The sequence below is a fragment of the Camponotus floridanus genome, unplaced genomic scaffold (assembly GCF_003227725.1).
Source record: "Camponotus floridanus strain SB8 unplaced genomic scaffold, Cflo_v7.5 scaffold29, whole genome shotgun sequence".
Classification (NCBI taxonomy): Eukaryota; Metazoa; Arthropoda; class Insecta; order Hymenoptera; family Formicidae; genus Camponotus; species Camponotus floridanus.
Genome location: NW_020229425.1, coordinates 1916846 through 1939470, shown reverse-complemented (window position 1 = coordinate 1939470; position 22625 = coordinate 1916846). Strand labels below are relative to the sequence as shown.

At 35.2% G+C, this 22625-nt stretch overlaps 1 protein-coding gene across 2 annotated transcripts in view; it reads left to right on the top strand.

Annotated features, from left to right (window-relative positions):
- Positions 1-15987: 15987 nt before the first annotated feature.
- Positions 15988-22625, top strand: part of LOC105252687 (protein krueppel) — a 76422-nt gene continuing 69784 nt past the window's right edge. For both annotated transcript variants that reach the window (XR_003122961.1, XM_025409881.1), the window contains exons 1-2: positions 15988-16247; positions 16790-16831. Coding sequence is in view for 1 of the 2 variants with exons in the window: in XM_025409881.1 (XP_025265666.1) it covers positions 16187-16247; positions 16790-16831 (103 nt within the window). In the remaining variant the exon portion in view is untranslated. The remainder of the gene's footprint in view (positions 16248-16789; positions 16832-22625) is intronic.

Below are 22625 nucleotides of genomic sequence, written 5' to 3'. Positions count from 1 at the left end.
ATTTTAAAATTTTTCACTAATTTAGCAAAGTAATTAAAAAATAGTAATAAAGAATTAATTAATTTGATGCTCTTGTACATTTTATATACATAAAATGATGAACAAAATCGCGCAACAACGTCGACAAAAATTATGGTCTTGGTAGAATAAATAAGAAATCTCGTGTCCCCCTCTTTTTTCCGATCTCTTGCGACGAAGCGTTTAAATGTAAGATTCGAAAATCTTGTCCCTGGATGAGTGGCTGTTCCGGGGGCAGTCGATACATTCTTATTTCCATACAAAGCCTTTCAATTTCCCTACTGAGCCTTTGATATTTTGCAGGACGAGGGTCCCCTTTGCCTATACTCTCTTCGTCTTTGCGTCGCACCGCGATTCCTCCCTCGTTCCCATTGATCCTGGCCCAGCTTTCCTTTTTGCGTTGAGAAATTATGTAAACCGCCGTAAAACGCGCTTGGATCGAAAATTCACAGAGGATCAGGCGGACGTTGACATTTCATCAATGGAGAATATCTATGGTTGCTGATTAATTTTTCCGACACCGGCACATGCACGAAAATCGTTCTTTTCTTCGATATAAAAAGATAGAACTTTTATATACATAAAGTTCTATTTGTCTATAAAAGCTTCTAGAATCTAATGCAAAAATAACTCATATAGAACGCGATCACGTAAACCCCCCCATGGTATATTCAAAGTAGAAGTTTATTTCGATAATGACATCTTTGTCAAGAAAGCGGATTAGTACGTGTGAAAGCACAATGATCTTTTTCGAATTGTCAAATGCGACGTCATTTAGTCGCGGGCACTTTGCAATGATATATCGTTCGTCTCATGAAGAGATGGATGCAGTCAGGATATTGTGCTACTTTTGCGAGATCATAACCAACAGCATGGTCCGACACGCGTTAGACAATTCGTTACGCCGAAAATTTCTTACTTTCTTTCGCCAAAACCCTTTTCTGAAATTCACTGTCAACGTGGAACGGTTAACACTTAAGACTTCTGACGTCCGATATAGATGTTACAGATCAGCATTATGTCCGAGCCTCTTGATGTATTATGGCAATTCTTTTATGATACAAAATTGTTAAGACATGCATGAAAATTGAATCTTTCGACGCATCTTCGAAAAACCGCTCAGTCATCAAATAAGATTTACATTTTTAACACTGTTGATGTAACATGTGATGTGAATTAAAACGATGAAATTAAAAAAAATAATAAAAAATATAACTTTAAAAGAAATAATATTAATAAACATCTATAAACATCCTAGTCTTAAGCCAAGAAAGTAATATATACTCTTTTACATATCTAATAATATAGTGATAAAAAAATCAATACGCTTTCGCAAAAATGGAACAGTTGTCTAGATGATAAGTATAATTAAATTTAATGGTTGACACTGCAGTTATTTTAATACGTCGAGTAGTTATTACGATATTCATTTTTTAAGAGTTCAATCATATTTTCAATATTCTCCGCAAATAATGTCAGTATAACGAATAATAGCAGCATTATAATTTGCAATCCGTACGAATATCGAGCACGTTTCAGAGATCGTTAAGCTCGACATGGTGCCGTTTTGTGTGTCGTGCGATTCTTACAGACTCTCATTGATTTCTGTTGTGTCGACACAACGGCGATAATGGATCCCAGGGCACCATCGCTCGCGCGGACTGCGAATGAACGGTCCGGTAGGAAGATTAATCGTGAGCGATGCAAATGACGAGGTGGAGAGCCGGTGTCGCCTGAATAAAAGCCCATTACCAGGAGGATCTTCCAGGACAAACCCTCGATCGCGAGAGAGCAAGTCGAGAAAGAGGGAGGTTGGAAGAGGCGTCGGACGAGCGAACGGAGTGACATTGTGCCAGTGAAAGTTGGATGAAGTGACACTCGAGATAAATGTCCTGCCGGTGTTACACATCTCCCGCCTTCGTTCTGCCTTCTGCTGCATCGTCCACACACATCAGTTTCTTTTATTCTTTCGCATTCACGTTTCCACCCCTCTTAAATCGCGAGATAACCGTCGTTGTTTTTTATTTTAATCACCAGGTATATTCTCTAAAAAAGCGTACGCGTAGGTAGAGATGATAATTTGTTTGATTCAAACGTTCCTTTCACTTTTGTAAAAAAAATCAAGTATTTTAGCATCGTGATATCAACGATGCAATCTTGCCGCATAAGTGATTCGCATCGCGTTTACGATGCTTCGGCGGATGTTAAAGGCTTCCATCTTAACTCACCGAGAAATCGGGGATCATTAGACAAACGGCCTAGTTCAACCCCAGACGGCTATTCGCTTTCTTGCAACTGTCCGGTTGACCTAAATCTTGGGAACCGGCGAACTGACGGACCGGACGGAATTCCACGCAGATGGCGGCGCATTGCGCCACAGCATATAAATTTTCCTCTTCTGCCTAGAGACCCTTTGTTACATCGTACGGTTTTTCCCTTTTTCCTTGTACATGTATGCGGCCGTGCATTCTTTAGACAAAGAATAGAATACGCTTGAGCAACGGACAATAATAAAATGAGTAAAGAAGTTGATGCTTTAAAAATATTATTAGACGTTAAAAAATATACTTTGGATTGAAAGATAAAAATATAATTGGATTAAAATATAAATATTGGATTAAAATATATTTGGATTAAAATATAAATTTTTTTTAATCCTTGCAAAAATATTTTTTGCCTTTTATAATGATGCTGTAATGTTTTAATGTTGCATTTCGATTAACTTCACGAGTTAGAAATTTATTTCTATATTTTAGAGAGTAACCTTTAAATGAAAAATTACGTCTACGTGTACATTTAAGTAAGATGATAATTTCGTATATTTTTTACAACATATGCGTGAGAGATAAAAGAAAATTGTTTTTGTGAAATATCTTTTTTACACCTTTCTTCTATTTTCAATGGTCTTATATCTTTTTACCGTTAGTTTTTTTTACTGTGACTCTTTGACTTTACGAAGAAATTGAAAGACCACCATGAAGCTAAAGTTTGTAAGGTTAAATTATTTTATGCAGTATTTTTATGGTACTTTCTAAATAAAAAAAGAACGCACAAAAGACTGAGTGAATTACGAGTTGACATTTTATGACGCAATTATGTTTTGGTCAAGAAGTGAGAATCAAGATTTACTATACTACAAGATATACTACTGTCAATACTAATAAATAGTAATAAATTATCTGACTAAATTTTTTCAACAATTTACCAGCAAATAAGATATTATTTTATTTTAATAAGATTTTTATTTAAAAATATACATTATAGTTCTAGCACGTAGTAATATTCTCACAATGTTTTATTTAAAAATTATTATATATACGCGTATCATTCTCTCTATTATTTTATTTATAGAATTGTCAACCGTCAAGTAGTTGCGAGAAGTCGAACATTTTTTCGAAGGATTTCTCAAGGAATTGAGATCAAGCCGAGCATGAAGCAAACGCGTATCCAAATATTCCTTTAAATCCCATTGATGTCAGCGGCCCTCTCAAGTAATTTCATTTAGATCCGCGAAGCTCTCTGGTCGATACTCCTGTTCGGGAAAGGAAAGAAAAGAATGAATCGCGAAAGAGTCGCAAGAGTCGCAGGATTTGCGCGACGGCACAAGTGATCTTCCGGAAAAGCAGGATACCCTTGGTTTTCTCGAATCAGCGCACGCCTCGCCAGATCTCCCCGTGTACAATGCCGATGTTTGGACACACGGGGAGCGAAAGGCTTACGTCTCCTTTTCTTCGACGCGAGCAAACAGTTCCCTATCTTATTCGACGACGAATGCGATCAGTCGACCGTTCGTTGGATTTTTTTTTCTGCAACGTAGCGAATGACCGCCGTAGTCCCAATCGCTCGATCGAACTGATCCGAAGACGTCTCGACACAAATACATAATCCAATACACAAACCGCTGACCATGGCTTTCTAACGGGACAGGCAATTGCCATTAATGGTCCGAAATAAAGAAACTCTGACGAAGAGAGTTCCCTTCTAAAATATATTCTACAGCCATAGAAACTTTTTTACGAAAATCAGAATGAGTGGTTTCTGTAGCGTCTATCGTTCACGCTTCATAAAACATCTCGTAGCTTCTTTCGCGCAAGCAATCTCCGACACGCTTCTGGAACGCGCGCACCATATGTCAGCCGGCGATTCCACCACAGACCATGATAATTTGCGAAACCATCCCTGGTAATGAACTGTCCGCCGCGTGCCGCTGGTAGCCGCTTCGAGAATCGATCTCGTTCGCATCATTCAAAACAAAAAGTTTTTTAGAGAAATGTGTTTTGAAAATTCGCATTTTCATTTATCCTTTGTTATGGAACGTGTACATCTAAAAAAAATCGGCTAAATTTCTTGATCATTCTGGATTCGAGAAAAATGCTGAGAAATGTATGCGGAAGCTGTCAAACGTAATCAACGTCTTGTCGACGAGGTTTCAAGCTAGAAAGAGAGAGAGATTCTTTTTTTGCCTGTGTAAAACGAGTTTCTAGGGAAACGCAAAAAAATTAAGGGCTCTTATGTACCGGTTCGATTCAAATTGATTTCGCCGCGCGTTTCTGCTTTTCCTTCCTTATTGTGGTTCGCACGCGGTAACGTTACGCGGGTCCATGTATCGAATTACATCGGGATAAGTATGGTTATATAAGAAATACTTTTTGTATTTTTGAACGTAACGCGACGATGAAGTCCATCTTTTCGCTAAAAACTTTCTTGAAAATGATTTTCATTACGTAATCTCTTGAAACGATACTTTAATTAATTTTATGTAATAATCACACGAAGTATCTGAGAGTTTATTCAATCAAAATTTCCAGAACTTCTGGTGACATTGATTACAATGACATTTATCAATGTGATCCTTGATTGAACGTATTACTTTTATCTTATACATCTTCACGTGCAATTTAAATTGATTCTTTCCTCGTGACTGAGTTTCTCTCCAGAAGAATTTAAATCAAGTTTAAAAATGCATTCGATTTGTGCAATTTCTCAGAGTATGAAATGCAGCAGCGTTGAAATCTCATATCGGGAGATGCATATCGTGCACGGTTGTCTTCCAGGTGGTTATTCGATTTTTTCAGAAGAACCAGACTCAAGGCGTACCTGAAAAACCGCGGACCCTTCTCGTCTTACTTTCGAAATCGGCAATGGCCAATCGGCGTCAATCGGCCCTCTTGCAGAAATGCAAGACCGTGACGTAACAATGATGACTGCTCCTTTTTAGTAAATCGAGAAAACTCCTTCCGCCCACAATGTATCTGGAGCCAGTATCTCGAGCGACCATCTAGAGAGTCTTCTCTGTCCTACTTTTCTCTTTCCCATTCGCCTTCCTCCTCGTTACGTAAAAATGCATTGACAGATCCAAGGAACTCGTACTGACCTAAGCCGGGATCAAATTCTATTCTTGTCGGTCTACGAACGGTTCGTTGTTCGATCGCGTAACGATCAGACAATCCATTCAGACGAGAACGGGAGATGAAATAACTTGTGCGAAATTTAAACGAATGTTAAGAGTTCGAATATGTATTTTTTGCCCTCATTCCCATCGAAGCAATAAAACTGTTTCGATTGATAAGAGCTATTTTATCTTCGATTCAAGATCGAGTTTAGAACAAGAAGAAGCAAGAGCGAGAGAGAGAGAACAGAGATAATATTTTTAAACAGCTGAAACCATCAATATAAATTACATGAAATTTTCATTTATACCGCGTTTTTACACTCTTATTTCAATTTAAAATGAGAAAGCTATATGTATGATTTTTAAATACTCCGTCTCGATTCTCTCGTGTCATCCAGCTTAAGCGGCGTATTTCGGTAGCTAAAACCAACATTGTCAAGCTTGAAAAAGGCCAGTACGGTCGACACTCTACCCATTGAGATTTTGCATCCGTTGTGAGGAGATGGACAATGGCAATCTTACGATCTGTTTGCTGCAAACAGCTCCATTTCTCCAAGATTAAAGGATTAGGTGTAAGGAGTATATACGCCTCGGCGATCGACAATAATGGAAGAACAATGGCGTCCGGGTGCAGCGTGCGTCTCTTAAGAATACCGTGTTTCCCAAACAAGGATTTGCCAGAAAAGAAAGGTGGCGTCGTGGATTATGCGTCCGTTTCACGCATATCTGTCTCTTCTTGCTTGCGAATCTAACGATACCACGAGAGTAGCATATAACTGCGGTAGCCACGACAAGAAGGGATTGTCATCATTAATGCGTCTTACTGTCATCGTAATACGGTCCTAATGACATAAGGATAACATCGCCCTCGAAGAAGCTTGCCGGCCTGCATTCATCCAAGCATAATTTTGCGGCCAAACTGTGTCGGCACGACTTTGTCCTGCCGATATTGGAGTGTAAAATGTGATTTTGTGACAAGTCTATTTTAAATACAGATTTTGCACGCGATAGGCAAAGGAGTCCGTTCTTTTTTTAACATTGGCAATTTTTTCCGACAGATTAAAGTCGATTAGATTAATGAAACTTATGATTACATTATAAAATATTATTATTTTAACTGTATTATTTATTAATTGTTTTATAACAAGTTATCGATAATGTACATGTATTTAAGCACTGAAGACGCGGATGACCTACCATCACTAGTCCTTGTTTCTGTTCGTAATCGACTTCCGCGACGATCTATTTTCGGGCCGCAGGTGGTTCTACGGACGAGCGGAATCACATGTTAGGTTCGTCCTCTGCGCCGCAAGTGTCGGTAGGAGTAACCCTTCGATCGTCAATCACCCGGCGATAGCTGTGTACTTCCTGAGAGTCTGATAGAGAGAGCACGAAATGAGAATCTGTTTTACACGACGGAACATCCATTATACGTTCATTATAATATGCAATTAATTTTTTTTTCCTCATATGATACAAGTCACAATTCGTCAAGAGAAGAAAAATTAACTTTCTTAAGTGAGAGTTTACTTCTGAACATATGGTGTAACATATTTTAGAATCTGATAAATCTCTAAAATAATTTGCAAAATAATAATTTTGCAGCTTTTTTAAATCGCAAAACGAATAATTCATATAGATAATAAAATGCAAAAGAATATACAAAGATGCAGCAATTTTTAATTGCTTGGAGGAAAAAAGTGTTTCATTGTCATTTTCTTCGTATAACTTAATTATTTGTGCAACATGGGGAGAGGTAGCGTCGACGACCTGCATCACAAAACTCTTCACGTAATCTGACTCCTCCTCCTTCTTAGTCTAAATATCTCGCCCTTTCGAATTACGATGGCGTTTGTAGGCGGAAGTCCGGTGGCCGAGGGACAGAGTGGTCAATACCGAGGTCTAGCCTTAGCTTAAGAACAACACATCGAGAAATCCCACACGATCGTGCGGGAATCTCTTTCCCACACTCCTCCTTGTGAAAGTTCGTTACGATTTCCCGCACGTGCACCAGCTCGTCAAGGAAATGCTGCTTACGATTTCACATCAGTCGACGCAACGATCGCAATAAAGTGATATCGGAAAACAACGTTATCGATAAACCGCACTATGATCGAACTCACACGTACCTCTCAATATATTGCATATAAGCCCGTATGGATATCTATTAGATTCCCTATCTAAATTACAGTTGGTCACTAGAATATATCTCGTGAGAATTGTATTAGACTTAGCATGTATCTCGAAATGATTCATACATTTGCGTGAGAATCAGCAATGAAAATGTAATGCATAATCGAGTATGATAATTAATGCAATAAATTATAATTTTATTTGTTGATAAGACGATTATGCATCTATGCATAATACAAAACATGAAACAATACACAATGCAGAATTAATAACATTTTCATTAAACAAAATATATAAACAAAATATATTAATAACTTTATTAAATAACTTCATTATATTAATAATTTCATTAAACAAAATATATACTTTTTTAATAATATGTATTTTAATAATATGTATTTTAATAATACTTTTTTAATAATATGTATTTTAATAATATGTATTTTAATAATATGTATTTTAATAATACTTTTTTAATAATATGTATTTTTTTAAATATACATTAAATATACCATTTATACAATTTGTATAAAAAGGAAACAAATTGTTACTAAAACATAACTATTCTATACATAGAGAATGTATACTTTTTTAGGGAAACATATTTGCTGTCTAGAGTTCGGCGTGATCTCCATAAATATTATCTTGGCACGAGTAATCCATACGATATGGCGTTGAAAAAGTCAGTTAAAAATACGTAAAACACGGAAAGACTGGGGAGCAATGACAGGGGAATGTCTTAATTTTTTTGTTAGACACGTGTCAGAGGATTGCAATCCCGCAGTCAGCAGATATTTATAATTTATAAAACAAATGGAAAAATAACAGTATCCTTCTTTTTCAACTTAATATATATTTTATATATATTTTATATATATAGGTAACTTTTAACAGCGCAATCTTTTTATCTCTACTGTCTCTCGATTTTAACATAATTTTTCAAATATTTCTGAAAAAAGATCTGAAAACCTCAGATGAAATAATATAAAACATGTCCGTTGCATAACGAATTCTTTTATACAAGGAACAGTCTGATCACAAAATATTTGTATCATTGATCGATCAAGCTGTATCATGAAGTCTTCGATCCCATCTTCGATTCCGGTTCTATGTCCGAGATTAGACGCAGATAGCAATTCGGATTGACACATCAGAATACAACCGCAATGGCGTCAGTCGGCCATTGTACGTGCGATAATTCTGCTCGCGTTACCCTTCATGTAGCTCTCACCCCCCTAACGCGTTCACGTAGGGGTTGCGGCTCTCTCTGCAAGACCCCTTCTTCTCTTTCTCTCTCTTCTTACCGGGAACCCCAAACGAACCTTGACCAGTCAGTCGATGGATAAAAGCTTTTTCCTTTTGCAGCTGTTTAACTGGTGACCCCCATAGTTGCTGAAACTCACAATGCTTATGGTAACCATAGAATTCAATGGTCAATGTCGTGTTGGACGCATAAAAAAAGGAGTACGTTGACCGATCAGAGTTAGTGGAGTGACCGATTAGTTGTGTACCTCTTGCAATCTCTTAAACAGGGGTAAATTTAAGATAAGAGATCAAATAAATACAGATGCCATCAAAATTGCGCTCTATGATTTTAATGTTGAATAATCGAAAAATCGAAGACATTGTGTAATAATTTGAGCTTTCAAACAATTTGATATTGAATACATTGTAAATAGATGTTAAAAGATTTTATGTGAAAAAATTCAAATCATTGTAAGAAAATCTTTTATCATCTTTTTTTAATCTATTTTTATTTTTAAGTAACTTGTAAGAAATATGCATATAAAATATCAGATTATTTAAATCTTCTAAATATTTGTTTCTTTCTGAGAGCACAAAATTTAATTGAGGTATAAATAAAATGTATTAACAAAAAAAGTGTATTAAAAGAATTCCGGTGCATAGCGAAGAGTGCAGTTGCAATTCGTGATTGATCCGAAGAAGAAGTTTTAATTTGAGTTTGATATTATTTTCTTGAACGCAATTTTCAGTTGAGCTCGTACAAATAGGGTCGGTTTCCGAAAGTATCATTGCATTCAAAAGTTTAAGTGCAACTACTTAAATCTTCAACGAAGTTGAATAACATTAAGTACGACGAATAGTCGAGTACCAACGCGAGATACGAGTATCGCGCATAAATTCAATAAGCACGAGATATCGACGATACGAGATAAGCAATTTATAGTAGATCTCGTTGGGACACTGGTTATCCACGTAAGTCATCTGTAATTATCTTTGTTATTTTTTCATTAAATTTCTATCAAATTCAACCTGAGTGCTCCTCTAATAAAAAAACAATCTCATAATCAACGATATGTATATACAAGTCTCTAAATTCTCACGTGAACGTTTTGCACGATCCTTTATGCGAAGAAAAAATTTAGTCTCCCATTATTTTGTTGGCGATAAGTTTATTTTCAATTTAAGTCTATTTGACTGAAAAATTTTAATCATTTTGCTGAGATAAACACATCGCTATATAGCTTGAGATCTTGAATTATTTTTGCAATTTTTTCAAATTCTTTTGATGACACGTGTTTTTTCAACATTAATGTCGTCACTCTCGAGAAGGGATCACATATATTCAGAAATCGTAAAAGTGTAACGTTTTGATCGTTATCGGAGTTAATACCGTATGATATTCGACGCGTATATGTAGGTCACAGGCTTCTGGCTTCTTCGTATCCAATTTAATTTAATTTACCTAGACCGGTCGCGTATCCTGCAAGTCTGTTACATAACTATTCCTTGATGTCATCATACACTTATACTTTTTTAATTATTCATTATTCATATAGACTCTTAAAAATAACAAGTTATTTTTATAGAATACATTGACATATTGACATGTTTAATTATGCAAAATATATTATTATATATGCACAATATTAAAATTTTATATTTTTTATATCGTTTTCTATTCTTATAAAGTCAATGAAAAATGTGCCGACTTGCATCGAGACTATTGTACTTAAATATGAACATTTATTATAACTGCATGATAACGCGAGCTCTCATATTCGACAGGATAAGTAAACGCTGGTAAAAGATACGAGACCGTATCCAGGGCAACCGGACCCTATCTCATCCTCCGCGGACCTGAGAGCGTTTCTAGATGTCTTCTTAAGTTGCCGGAACAAACTTCGACCCGGTAGAACAACGTGTAATGCCCAGAGGGAAGCGGGAGAGCGTTGTCGAAAGAAAAAACAGACGAAGAAGAAATTTACTTACAGCGCGGGATTACTGTTTCACCCCGGGTCATCTTCCGCGCCTCCAGTAACGAGTAATTTAACTCGCCTCTCTCGCGTCTAAAGGCGCCGACAATCGTTTTGTTTCTGTTAATTAATACAGAGAACGCGTGATTTAATTTCTTGGCAAATTAAATTCCTATAGCTCGGCAACTGTAACGCGAAATGAAAAGATTTAATTAAAGGATCGCGTTCGAAGTTAGCGTAAATTATGCGAAAGTTTAATCTAGAAGAAAGCGATACGTATTTAATTTTATACAATAAAGAGATGTACCTAGACTTTGGAAATTTACATCTCTATTAACGGTTCTAACAAAAATACATTATTAATCAATCTTTCGATACACGCATATTGAGTGCTATGGTAATGAGATATTTTTTACATCATCCTCGGCTCCTCGTTCCTTTTTTCTGATCGTCGAAATTTCGAATCGCGTAATGTTCCCGCAATTTTCCGGAAACTTCAAAGAAACACCATAGGGTCGTGGCGGAGATCACAATGAACGATCGTTATGCGTATTCAAAATGGTCCTACCTAGTAGGGTGTAGCCAGGAGTCCATTGTTGACCCTTCGCTTTCCAGGGAAACGCAGCCGATTGTGCAAGCCGAGCTCACATGTAACCATGAGGCGGATGTTGATGGATCTACCTCTTACACAACCCTCCCTCTTCCCCATCCTGGGAGGATAGATTAGATTTAGAAATATTCAGAAAACTGCAAGCATTTGGGTTCGTATACTCCATCTTATTACAATAAATTTTTGAGTTCAACAAGTGATCATCTCTCTCTTCAATTCCTACATTGATTTTTTCATTTTCTTTTTAATCTTTATAAGATACAGTTTTTAATAAAAAGTGCTAAACCTTTTTTCTCTTTCATTTAATATATTTTTTATCATTTATTTAAGCTCTGCATTTGCGACGATAAATTTTGCCAACAATTTTACGTGGCTGCTCTGCTCGACGGAGGCGAAGAAATAAAAAGAAAAGTTCCGCCCAGATCGTATACGTTATGCCTCATCTTCGTCCTTCCTTGGCTTCTACGAAGCTACGATCCGCAGGATCTACTGTCCGCATTAGAAGCACACATGACAAAACCGATGACTGATGACGCGAGCACCCTCTCCACGGCGCGAACTTTTGTTTATTCGCATCTCCGTCTCCATCGATCAATGGCCACCACGAGCTTTCCGTAAAGACGTAAGAAACCATGGAAGGGGATGATGTTCTTATGAAATATCGAGGTCGAGCAGTTCCTCGCGCAAATGCTTATTATCAGTAGAGGCATTATATTGTTTGCAGCGACAGATAGTCGATATTCAATTACACTTACTTCGAACTTCTTGTCATTGTGCAATAGAAAATTTTGTGTCAAAATTGAAATTAGATGCAAAAGCTATATTATATATTTTCTTTCCCATTAATTTACATCCTTAAACTGAATTTTCGTTAACATCTATTATTAAATGATATGTTATATATTTTAACAAAATTTTGTTGTAAATTTTGATCTTTTATAGAAGAAAATTTGCGGATAAATATTTTGAATTACACAGAAACATCGTGTATAGGAACATTTATCATAAGACCGAGATGAAATGATTTAAAAGAAGAAAATTTTATCGCGAGTCATCGTGTGATCGCTATTTCCATCTTACAAATAACCATAGCCGGTCGATGAGAATGGAGAGTGCATCGTGGCGTCCATTCCGCGCGACGATGGTGAACCGGAAGGTCGCCCCTTTGGTACGAAGGGCGTCTGAACGTCGGTTCGGTGCCGTTGTACAGAACGATTTATTGATTAGTACAGCCAGCCAATGGCGCATTGGTCAGTTGCACGAAGGCTCCCCAGATACAACCCCAGCGCGCGAAGAGCCGAGGGGGTTGAGTCAGGGAGAGGGTTGCAACCCCCATGGCATCGTCCGAGGGTCTGGGGAGAGATGTTGTAGCTTATCTCATTCTCGGAAATTATGGTGGAACGATGAAGGGCGCCGGGCGGTCGTGTTCTGCCTTCGACGGCCATTGCTCTTGAGCCTCGACGAAAAGCTAATATTCCTTTTGATCATACGGAAAGATCGACAGATTTGTAAATCAGTTCCTTGTAAAAATCGAGACGCGAATTTCGGTTTCGCTGAAATGTCCATGTCATCCATTAATCTGTTTAATGAAAGTTAAAACGTGTTGTTAAAATTTCCATAAAAGAAAATTAAAGAATTGATATTGTATAAGAGAGAAATTCTTAAATCACTTTTAATCGTACAAAATGTAACTCTCTTTCTGCAGGACAAAAAATATTTTATTAGATATTAAAGAAAAACGAAAACACTTATGTAACATATTTTTCTCATATATTTCTCAATTTATTTTTTATAGTTATAGCTTTCTCAAGTTGATTTATCATAAATATCTAGTAGCAATGCCGGCACTTTTAAACGTAACAGATTAAATAGTCAAAGGCTTTTAAGTCCACGCGCGGAACTGTTATCAATTATTCAAGATCGAGCCACCAATCTTAGATCCCCCTCTCGCAACGCGCAGTCGCACGGAACTTTCTTTCTAAAATCTACTCCTGTAGACTCTCTGATTCATCTCCTGTAGTTACAACCCCGCCTTAACTCGAGAGCCGCGACATAATTAGGCCCACGGCATCAAGTATTTATTCTTTCATTAGCCTCCTCTCGCAGGAAGCTACGAGAGGGTCGCAGATGAGACGATGTCATCCGAGCGTAACTTGATCAACTTCAAACTTTACCTACCACTCTCTCGCTACTCCAATCGAGTTGCAATTAGTATTGCAAATTTCCATGCGCCCACTTTGTGCTTTATAAATTTACCTTCAGTATCCATTATTTTTTAATCAAAGTTTTAGTATTTTTATTATTAAATATACTATTTTTAACTAATTAGAATTTCTGCGAGGATATAAAATTATAGAGAATAACATTATTTTTTTATTGAAATAAATATTTTTATGTTTGCGAATTAATAGCAACATTTTTAAGCGATTTCTATCCAAAAATTTATCTATCTAAAGATATTATATTACGCTTCCAAAGCTTAATTGATCATATTTTTTGTTACAGGATGTAACATGATAATGAAAAACATATAACATGATAATGAAAAAGAAAATATTTATTGTTAAATTATTTTTCATATTCTGATTAATAAACGATGGAAAAATTTCGAAAAATATTTACAAAATTCAACTAATATATAAAAATCAAATAATAAAAAAATTTCTGTAAAAATACAGAAGCGTATTACCTTACCTGATTCTTCAGCATCTTGTGTCCATGACATCTTTGGCGTATAGCCTAAGAAAAGAAATCACGAAAAAAATTAATCCAAAACAGCACGCGTCCACTGTAAGCGCAGTAAGATGCTCATCGAAGCATGGTCCAGACTTGCATCTGCCGCCAACATCCCTCTGCCCTTTGACAAAAAGAAATCGCGGCTAAGTCGGTTTAAATTATTCAACCAAATTTTTTTTCACGTCATCTCTTTCTTGCAGTGTAACTGCAAGTTTGTCGCGCATGCTGATAGCATCGTCACAGTCATTTTTATTGTTATTTGAACGAGCCTAGAGATGTGCAACGAATTTTTTTCTATTCAATGAAACATATTATGGCACGTGCCACAAATTTTTTAACGCTTACATTTTAAAATATTTATTAATGAACATTAAAAACATTAAATATTTTCATAATTAACATAAGTAAACGTTAAAAATAAAATTTTAATAATAATTTTAATGTTCATTAATAATTAATAATAAGAAATAATTTTAATTTTCATTTAATTTTAATGAATATTACAATTATTTCTTATTATTATTAATTACTAATAAAATAAATTAAAATTATTTTATATCACACTTTAAATTTTTCGCTGATTTTAATGTAATTAAACACTATTTTCTAAAAGAATTATTTAAAATAATTAAAATAATTATATTTACGTGCCAATTATTTGCAAATTAAGAGCGTGTAGTGATACATGAATCAAGAGATTTAATGCAACAAAAAGTCGCGAAACATTGATCGTTCATTAATAATTAATTTTGAAATTCGAGGAATAGAAAATTACGCGCGTACATTTATTTTATAACGCGTTAAATATTTTATGGTAAATGTACAGACAAGTGGTATTTGTTTTTTTAAAATAATTATTTAAAATAATTAAAATAATTTTCTTTACATGCCAATTATTTGCAGATTGAGAGCGCAGTAATACATGAATCGAAAGATTTAAAACGTCAAAAAGCCGCAAAACACATTGATCGTTCATTAATAATTAATTTGAAATTCGAGGAATAGAATATCACGCGCGTACGTTTATTTTATAACACGTTAAATATTTCGTGATGAATCTACAAGCAGGCAATATTTGATATTTGTTTTTTTAAAATAATTATTTAAAATAATTAAAATAATTATCTTTACATGCCAATTATTTACAAATTGAGAGCGTGCAATAATACACGAATCGAGAGATTTAGGCTGCGGTCAAGACTGCACTATAAATGCTCCGAAACATTCTATCTTTATTTTCATGGAATGTAGAACAAAGATAGAATGATATTTCGAAGCATCCAGAGCGTCTTCTCGACCGTAGCCTTAATGCGACAAAAAGCTCCGAAACATATTGATCGTTCATTAATAATTAATTTAAAATTCGAGGGATAGAATATCACGCGCGTTTATTTTATAACGCGTTAAATATTTGGTGATGAATGTACAGGCGGCATTCGGTATTTGTTTTTTGCATCGTATTACGCGTTACTGTTTACATACCGCGGCCCGCGCCCGCGGCGTTGTTGTCATTCGCGCGGCGAGACGCGAGGGAGCGCGCGGGCAGGAAGTCAGGCAGCGACGTAAGACATTATATGTTGTGCCGTATTATCTCCCGGAGAGCGATCGCGAGAAGGTAAAAACGTAATTATTCTCCGCAATTAATCAAATTCGGCGTTCGATCTTTGCAATTTACAGCGCGCTGTTGTTCGCATCTCGCCGTCTTGTTATCATTCATGCGGTGAAAGTCGAGTGAGTAGGCAGCGTAATATATCGCTTTGTATATCGTCGCATTCCTTGTCGAAACGCGAAGAATAATACATTAGTCTCGCGGGATTTGATTTATAAGTTAGAAATACATCGTGTGTTGTTATTTGTGACATAGAGTTTTAGAAAATTGCTCTAAATTGTGAACATATTTTTGGTTAGTGATAATTCTTTACCGCGACAAAGGTACGAAGTTAGCCGCGTTGAAATTCTCGTATTCTTTTTCCGGTATAATAAAGTGCGGGAGTGCCGTATAAAGTGTCGCGCGTATTTTGCTAATTATTGCATAACATAATTGACTTGTGTTTCCGCGAGTGTTGTGAAGAAGCAGCAATGAACAAGAAAGAAGGAGGAGGCTTGGAAAGACATTTGACAATGGTGGAACAACTGTGGGGTAAGCAATTTTAACCTATATGTATTTAATTTATTATTTGTAAAATTGTTTGTTTTCTTCCTTACAATCTTTTATGTCATTATGATATAATATATGAATTCTATAATTTATTAAAAAATATTCTCATCAATTATTTAGTATCAATCAATTATTTACTAATATAATTTTATAAAAAAGTGTTTGCCTTCATTAATATTTTTTTATAAATATATATAAAATATTTAAACACTAATTTATTTTAATTTATTATGTGTGTGTTAAAAATTTATTGAAATTTATTAAAATTATTTTTAAATTATTTATATGAAAAAATTATAGATTTATTATATTTTATTAAAAAATATCTATAAATATATTTGAAAAATCTTTCTTTTCTTTTCTTATAAATTATGTAATATTTTATAACATTATTTTTTATTGAAATTTTTTTATTAAATATCTATTTAAAAATATAAAAAATTTAGCTATGCGCAATAATTATTTTTTAAAATAATTAATTTTTAAAACTGCGCTTCATAAATTCTGCATATTTTGTGTTACAGATTTATATGTATTGCACTCCGCTATTACGAGTCATCGTATCGGTGAGTTTAAATTCATTTTTTATTTCAAGATAATAAATTTGTAAAAATTATATATCAAAATAAGTACATTTCATAAAAATAAATAATATGGAAATATCTAGTACTATTTATTCTTATAAAATATTTGATATTTAAATTCATTATTTGAGTTTATTTTTTATTTATTTTTATGATTTTATTATATTTTATTACATTTATAAATATTGAAAATTTATAATAGAGAAAGAAAAAGATAAATATTTAACATCTTACAAATTTGTTATCTTAAAATGGATAGGCTAAGACAAATTAATAAGAAAATATAATTATTAATGCAAAATAAAATTATTATAATCGGAAAAAATATTAATATTTAACTGTTTCTTTATATTTCTTTTTCTCTTTTTTAAGAATTTTTTTTAATAATAATACTATATTTATAATAATATTACTTTTTTTTTAATAATATATTACGATCTATTTTTTTTATTTCTTTAAATTAAATACATAAATTACGTAAATTAATGCAATATATATATTGTTAGAGATTTTTCAAAATATGCATGCGTTACAAATATATATTTAAAAAAATATTTTCAATATTTTCAATCATATAGTATTATTATTAATTATTATTATTAATTAATTTAATAAAAATACCTAATATAAAACATGTCAATGATTAGTAATTATATTTCTATTAATGCACCAATTTTAATTTTTCATTTATTAATAGTATGTATCAATAGCACAATTTGCTTAGAATTAGCGAATTATAAATTTTCGCTAAGAAGGAACGCTCCAAACTTGAATGAGATTTGAAATAATGGAAATTTATTACGAGTTTTTTTCGTATAATAATACACAAATGACAATATTAGAGAAAAAAATATATTCATATTGGGATGAATCTATCTCTTATAAAATTTTTGCCAGATTTAAAAGAAGTATCGCCACGCACATAAATCAAATTAACTATGTAAAAGTCCACATTTGGGTCCATTCGGTGACAGTTATTAAAAAGAATGAATCCCTTGGACAGATGCTCCTTTTTACCGTGAAAATCATGCCGCAGACATTTGATTTATACATCGACCGTATGGGTGGGCCTTTCAAGTTTTCGGTAGCGAAAAGGAAAACTCTTTAATAGTTTTACGCGTGCGCTAGGTCCATTATCGAAATCCGGTAAAACTGAGAGAATTAGATCTCCAAAAATCGGGAAATTTCATTTTAAAAGTGATCTTACATTGCCGAATAAATTATTTATTAGGACATGTTTTAATTAATATAATTTCGTCAATAATTATACTCACATTTTCGATAAGAATATATTCATACTCTTACACAATATACCAACAAAATTTCGTATCATTTCGTATCATATCGAAGACATTAGAATAATTCATTTGCTTATCGTTTAAGCCGCTTGTTGCTATAATATAATTTTGTAGTTCTTTCGTTGGCGCTCAGTTAATTTGTTGCGAGAGAAATAATTTGAATATCAAGCCAAAATATATCTCTCGGCAGAGAAACGAGAAAAAGTAGCTTTATACGTCAGCACGGATACATCCAGTGTGGAGTCAGTTGCTCGTGATAAACTACCGGCAAGGATCGAAGCTATAACGCTCTCGTAAACATCCTCCCATCCCTGCCGTTTTCTCCTTCGATGATATCGTCTCTTCTTTTTCACGGCACTTACACCGCGACGTGGCTGACAGCAACAGGCGGCACATGTCTCTTTTATCCTCTTTCACCTTCGATCGTGATAAAACTCTTTACACTTCCCCGCCCGGTTGTAAGTGAAAACGTGGTAAAATCACGAGCACGCGTCCTTGCATTTTACGCACATAATTCGCGCCTTGGGTGATATGTCGCGTCATTCTCGAATGCGTAACAAATAATATTTTGTCTTTACAGTATAATTTTTAACGCGATAAACTCGGTGTTTTACTGGCAACAAGAAAATGCTCTTGTAATTGTATAATCGTATAATCATTTTGTATTTAATGCATATGACTCTAGTAAATTTAAATATTGCTCGAACTTTCATTAATTTCACGTTAGTATAAAGTAAGTGGCGCAAGCCATTAAATCTAATTAATTCAATGTACCTTTCCATGCCAAATTAATTACTGGAGCACGTGGATTTATTATCCTGCTCCGAGAACAGCTGTGTCTTGCGTAATTACACATTTCGCCGAAAAAAAATACATCTAATGGAAAAGCGTAGACAAAGACATTTTTAACACTGGATAATAATAACTATTTGGACAATAATTCAATTGACTTTTGTAACATTACGTCTTTCAGAAATTTATTTTTTCACTTATATTTTTTTAATGTTTTTATAATAAATAGAACGCGTTGCATATATTTCTGACTTAAGTCACGACTATGTTTCGCTGCTCTCAACACGATTTAACATTGCAATAGAGTGTAAATCGACGTATGCCCTCTTTTCCTACCCATGCCCGTTGCATTCGAGTCTCCTGCCCGTTCTATCGTATTATGCAGAGAACTTTATTGTTGGCTCATTCAATGACGGACACGGTGGATCCCGGGTATTCTCGTTTTACATAATTCCGTCATATTATTGGCGCGGTAAGTCGATTTCCGGAGAAATTCCGTTCTATTGAAGAATATAAAAAAATAATCGAGTAAAATATAATCGTTTAAATAATCGAGTAAAATGTAATCATTTAAATATATTATAAAAATTATTATAAATTACAAGAAAAATAATTATAAAAAAATACGGAGATTTTGACGGTTAAAATTACACAGAAGGCAAGTAAATAAAACCAAGCGTCATAATACACTTATACTGAAGGATAAACTCCTCAGAATTTTGGACTGTTTGTCTTGATATCTCTATGACTTCTCGTGGCATTGCGTCGTTTCATCTTTCCGGTGTCCCTTTTCTCGTTAAAGCCGCTCTTGAAGCTCATAGGTTTTCCGTCTCGAAGGACGCGCGAGGCGAACCTTCCTTCTCTCGAGGAGGCAAATACGACGGATATGATCGAGAGGTCCGAAATACGAGGGAAGACAGATGCGAGATTCGAGAGAAGGGCGCGGCATGCTTATAGCTCTCGCGTAACTTTGCTGCTTCCTTCTTTTCGATATTTCTTTCCCGTCGTTCGCCGCCGCTACCATCATTGCTCCTATGCGCTCCCGTCTAATGTGGGAAACCTGTAATGTGTTTACTGACGGGAACGGTAATAAAAATATGACATCGAGATGTGATGGAATATGGCTGCGATAGCGAACGGGCGAAATCATTGATTTCTTCCCTCGTCTACGACGGAAGAGGATTTGAGGAACTTGATTGGATTCGGATAGAAAATTGATTGAGGATTAAACAATGTGAATGAAAATATACTGTAGAATATTTATAGGAATTTTTTGAACCTTAAATTTGTTTATCAAGATTTATCTCTATCGAAATCTGTATCAAAGAATTTTTTTACAAGATGTTAAAAAATTTGTGATAGTTTTTAAATTTAATGTAAATTGTTCTACTCGTATCCGATCACCTCGATATAATCGAAACTCCTTCTCGTTCGATTTATGCTCACCTGCTATTACACATCTTTTGTGATCTCGTTGGTGAGATTTCCTGCATCCGGCAGATCTGTGTTAACGAGAACGGAGATCATAGGGATTGCTATGAGTAAAATCGTTTAAGAATATCGCAAATCCTTTGAAGTGCTGACAATCCGGAGCAAACTCTCGAAGGTCGATCGATCTTGGTTCCGGACATTAAGACGTCTTGTAATAGATGGTACACGCCTTTGTGCGACGCCGGTCGGTCTTTTCGAAAAATTATTTTCTCATTTAACTGCAAACGCGATACAAAGTGCCCCGATATTGAGGGCGTAGTTCTGGCTTCTGTATCCTTTTCCGCAGCGAGCCTTTCGATAGTCGCAAGTATTTCGATGTCGGCTACGTGTCGATCCAATGTCCAGTGAAAATGGAGAAAAACCATATTCTGGGATGGGGCGCACGTCCGACCGGAAGAGTGGGACAATGGCCGGGCCGGCAGTTGGTCTTTGTTACGTAGCATTGGAATGGAAGCAGGGCGTTAACATGATTCCTAGGCAGAAGAACGTCGGGGCGATGTTGCACGACCCCGACGAGTTCGTCGCTAACTAAATACTCGAAGTTCTGTGGATCCTTCAACATCCTTCTCTTCTTGCCGATAGCAAAGTGTTCTGTAAAATATCAAAAAGAGCAAGCCTATCTCTCGAAATGCTCTGCAATGACTTGCGATTTGCAACACAGAATCAAATGAGGATCGCGTGATTTTTACACAATTTCAAGAGACAGGAGATAATTATATCAATTATAATAAAGACATAATATAATAAAGTAAATCAGAAATAAAATACGTAATGCATGAAAGAGACTTTTAAAGTAAGCTCAGTAAAATACGGTTGAAATATGAGATTACAAAAGTATAGGGATTATACACATTGCAGCTTTAATTGAACTTAAATAAGTTAAGCGCATTACTTTCAAAGGCATGTCATTTTTGACGGATTTAATACTCGTGAGAGTACTCACCTTAAGTGGGTTAAACACCCGCATCTTCTTTCCTGTTTTCATTTCTTTTATTTGACGTTGATTCACGAAAAATGTCTTTGTTATTCATCGCGCGATTTATACCGCGAGCTATTTTTATTAATTCAGGGATTTAAGAGCGAAAAATAACTTATTTGTATTACGATAGTATAGCGTATAGTTTCGATTTTTGCAAGATAAAATGCCTAATGTTGACATCTGTCAGATACAGCGCTACGTTTCGATTCCTCGCGACTTCCCTCGCGTTTTCCGTCACCACCCTTTCGCGTCTCTGAGTAGACTCGACATATTGTGGGAATCTCTACGGGTTTACATAATTTTCCCAGGACTTCGGCGAACATTCGAAAATTGCAACACTTGCCCAACCTGCCGGCGTCATGGGCGTGCTGGGAAGGGACTCTGAAAAACCCTCGTCCTTCAAAGGCTGAGCCAGTGAAATCGTACGGCTTTGTATGGAAATAAGAATGCCCCCTGTACCCGAAGTGCACACCCGCGCGCACACTACGAAACGCGATCTAAATTCGTGCGCGAAACTTCAAAAGGCAGTCATGCGAGAGGGAGACGGAAATAGGGTGAATAGGAGCAAAGCCGCAGGTACAATTGGAATCGGGTACCGCGAAAATATTTTTTTTCGATCGGAGAAGGAAAAGATCGAGCACACATGACTGGTATCATCGTTTAAAAGTATATAACGTTCTTGAAATAAATATTTTACAAAATTTAGATGAATTTGTTATTTCAATTTACTCAAATATAAACTCGAGTAATGTATATAAATAGTAAGGATATTTGCAAATTAATATAAAATATATATTATATATATATAAAATGGAATGTCCCATGCGATTAGCCATGTTAGTTATGGCGGCAATGAAAAAGGAACAGAATTTCCCTGTAGGGGAGACCCTCCCGATTACGGAATCCAATCTCATTAACCCTTCACCGACCGGAATTCGAAAAGGGGTAGGAACCGCTAACCCTTCCCCGTCGTCATAGCAACCAACCCTACTTTCATCTCCCTACAACAGTGTCCAATGGCAACAGCTTTACCTGTTACGGAATACTATTGTAAGGTGTATCGCGTCGGCAAATTTCACATCAAATTTCTTATAGATGATATTTAAATATTATTGTCATAAAGAATAACTGATAGGAGATAAATAATACATATGATTAGTCCAAACTTTTCTCCGAAACACCGAAAATATACTATTGATATCATCCGAAGCCGCAA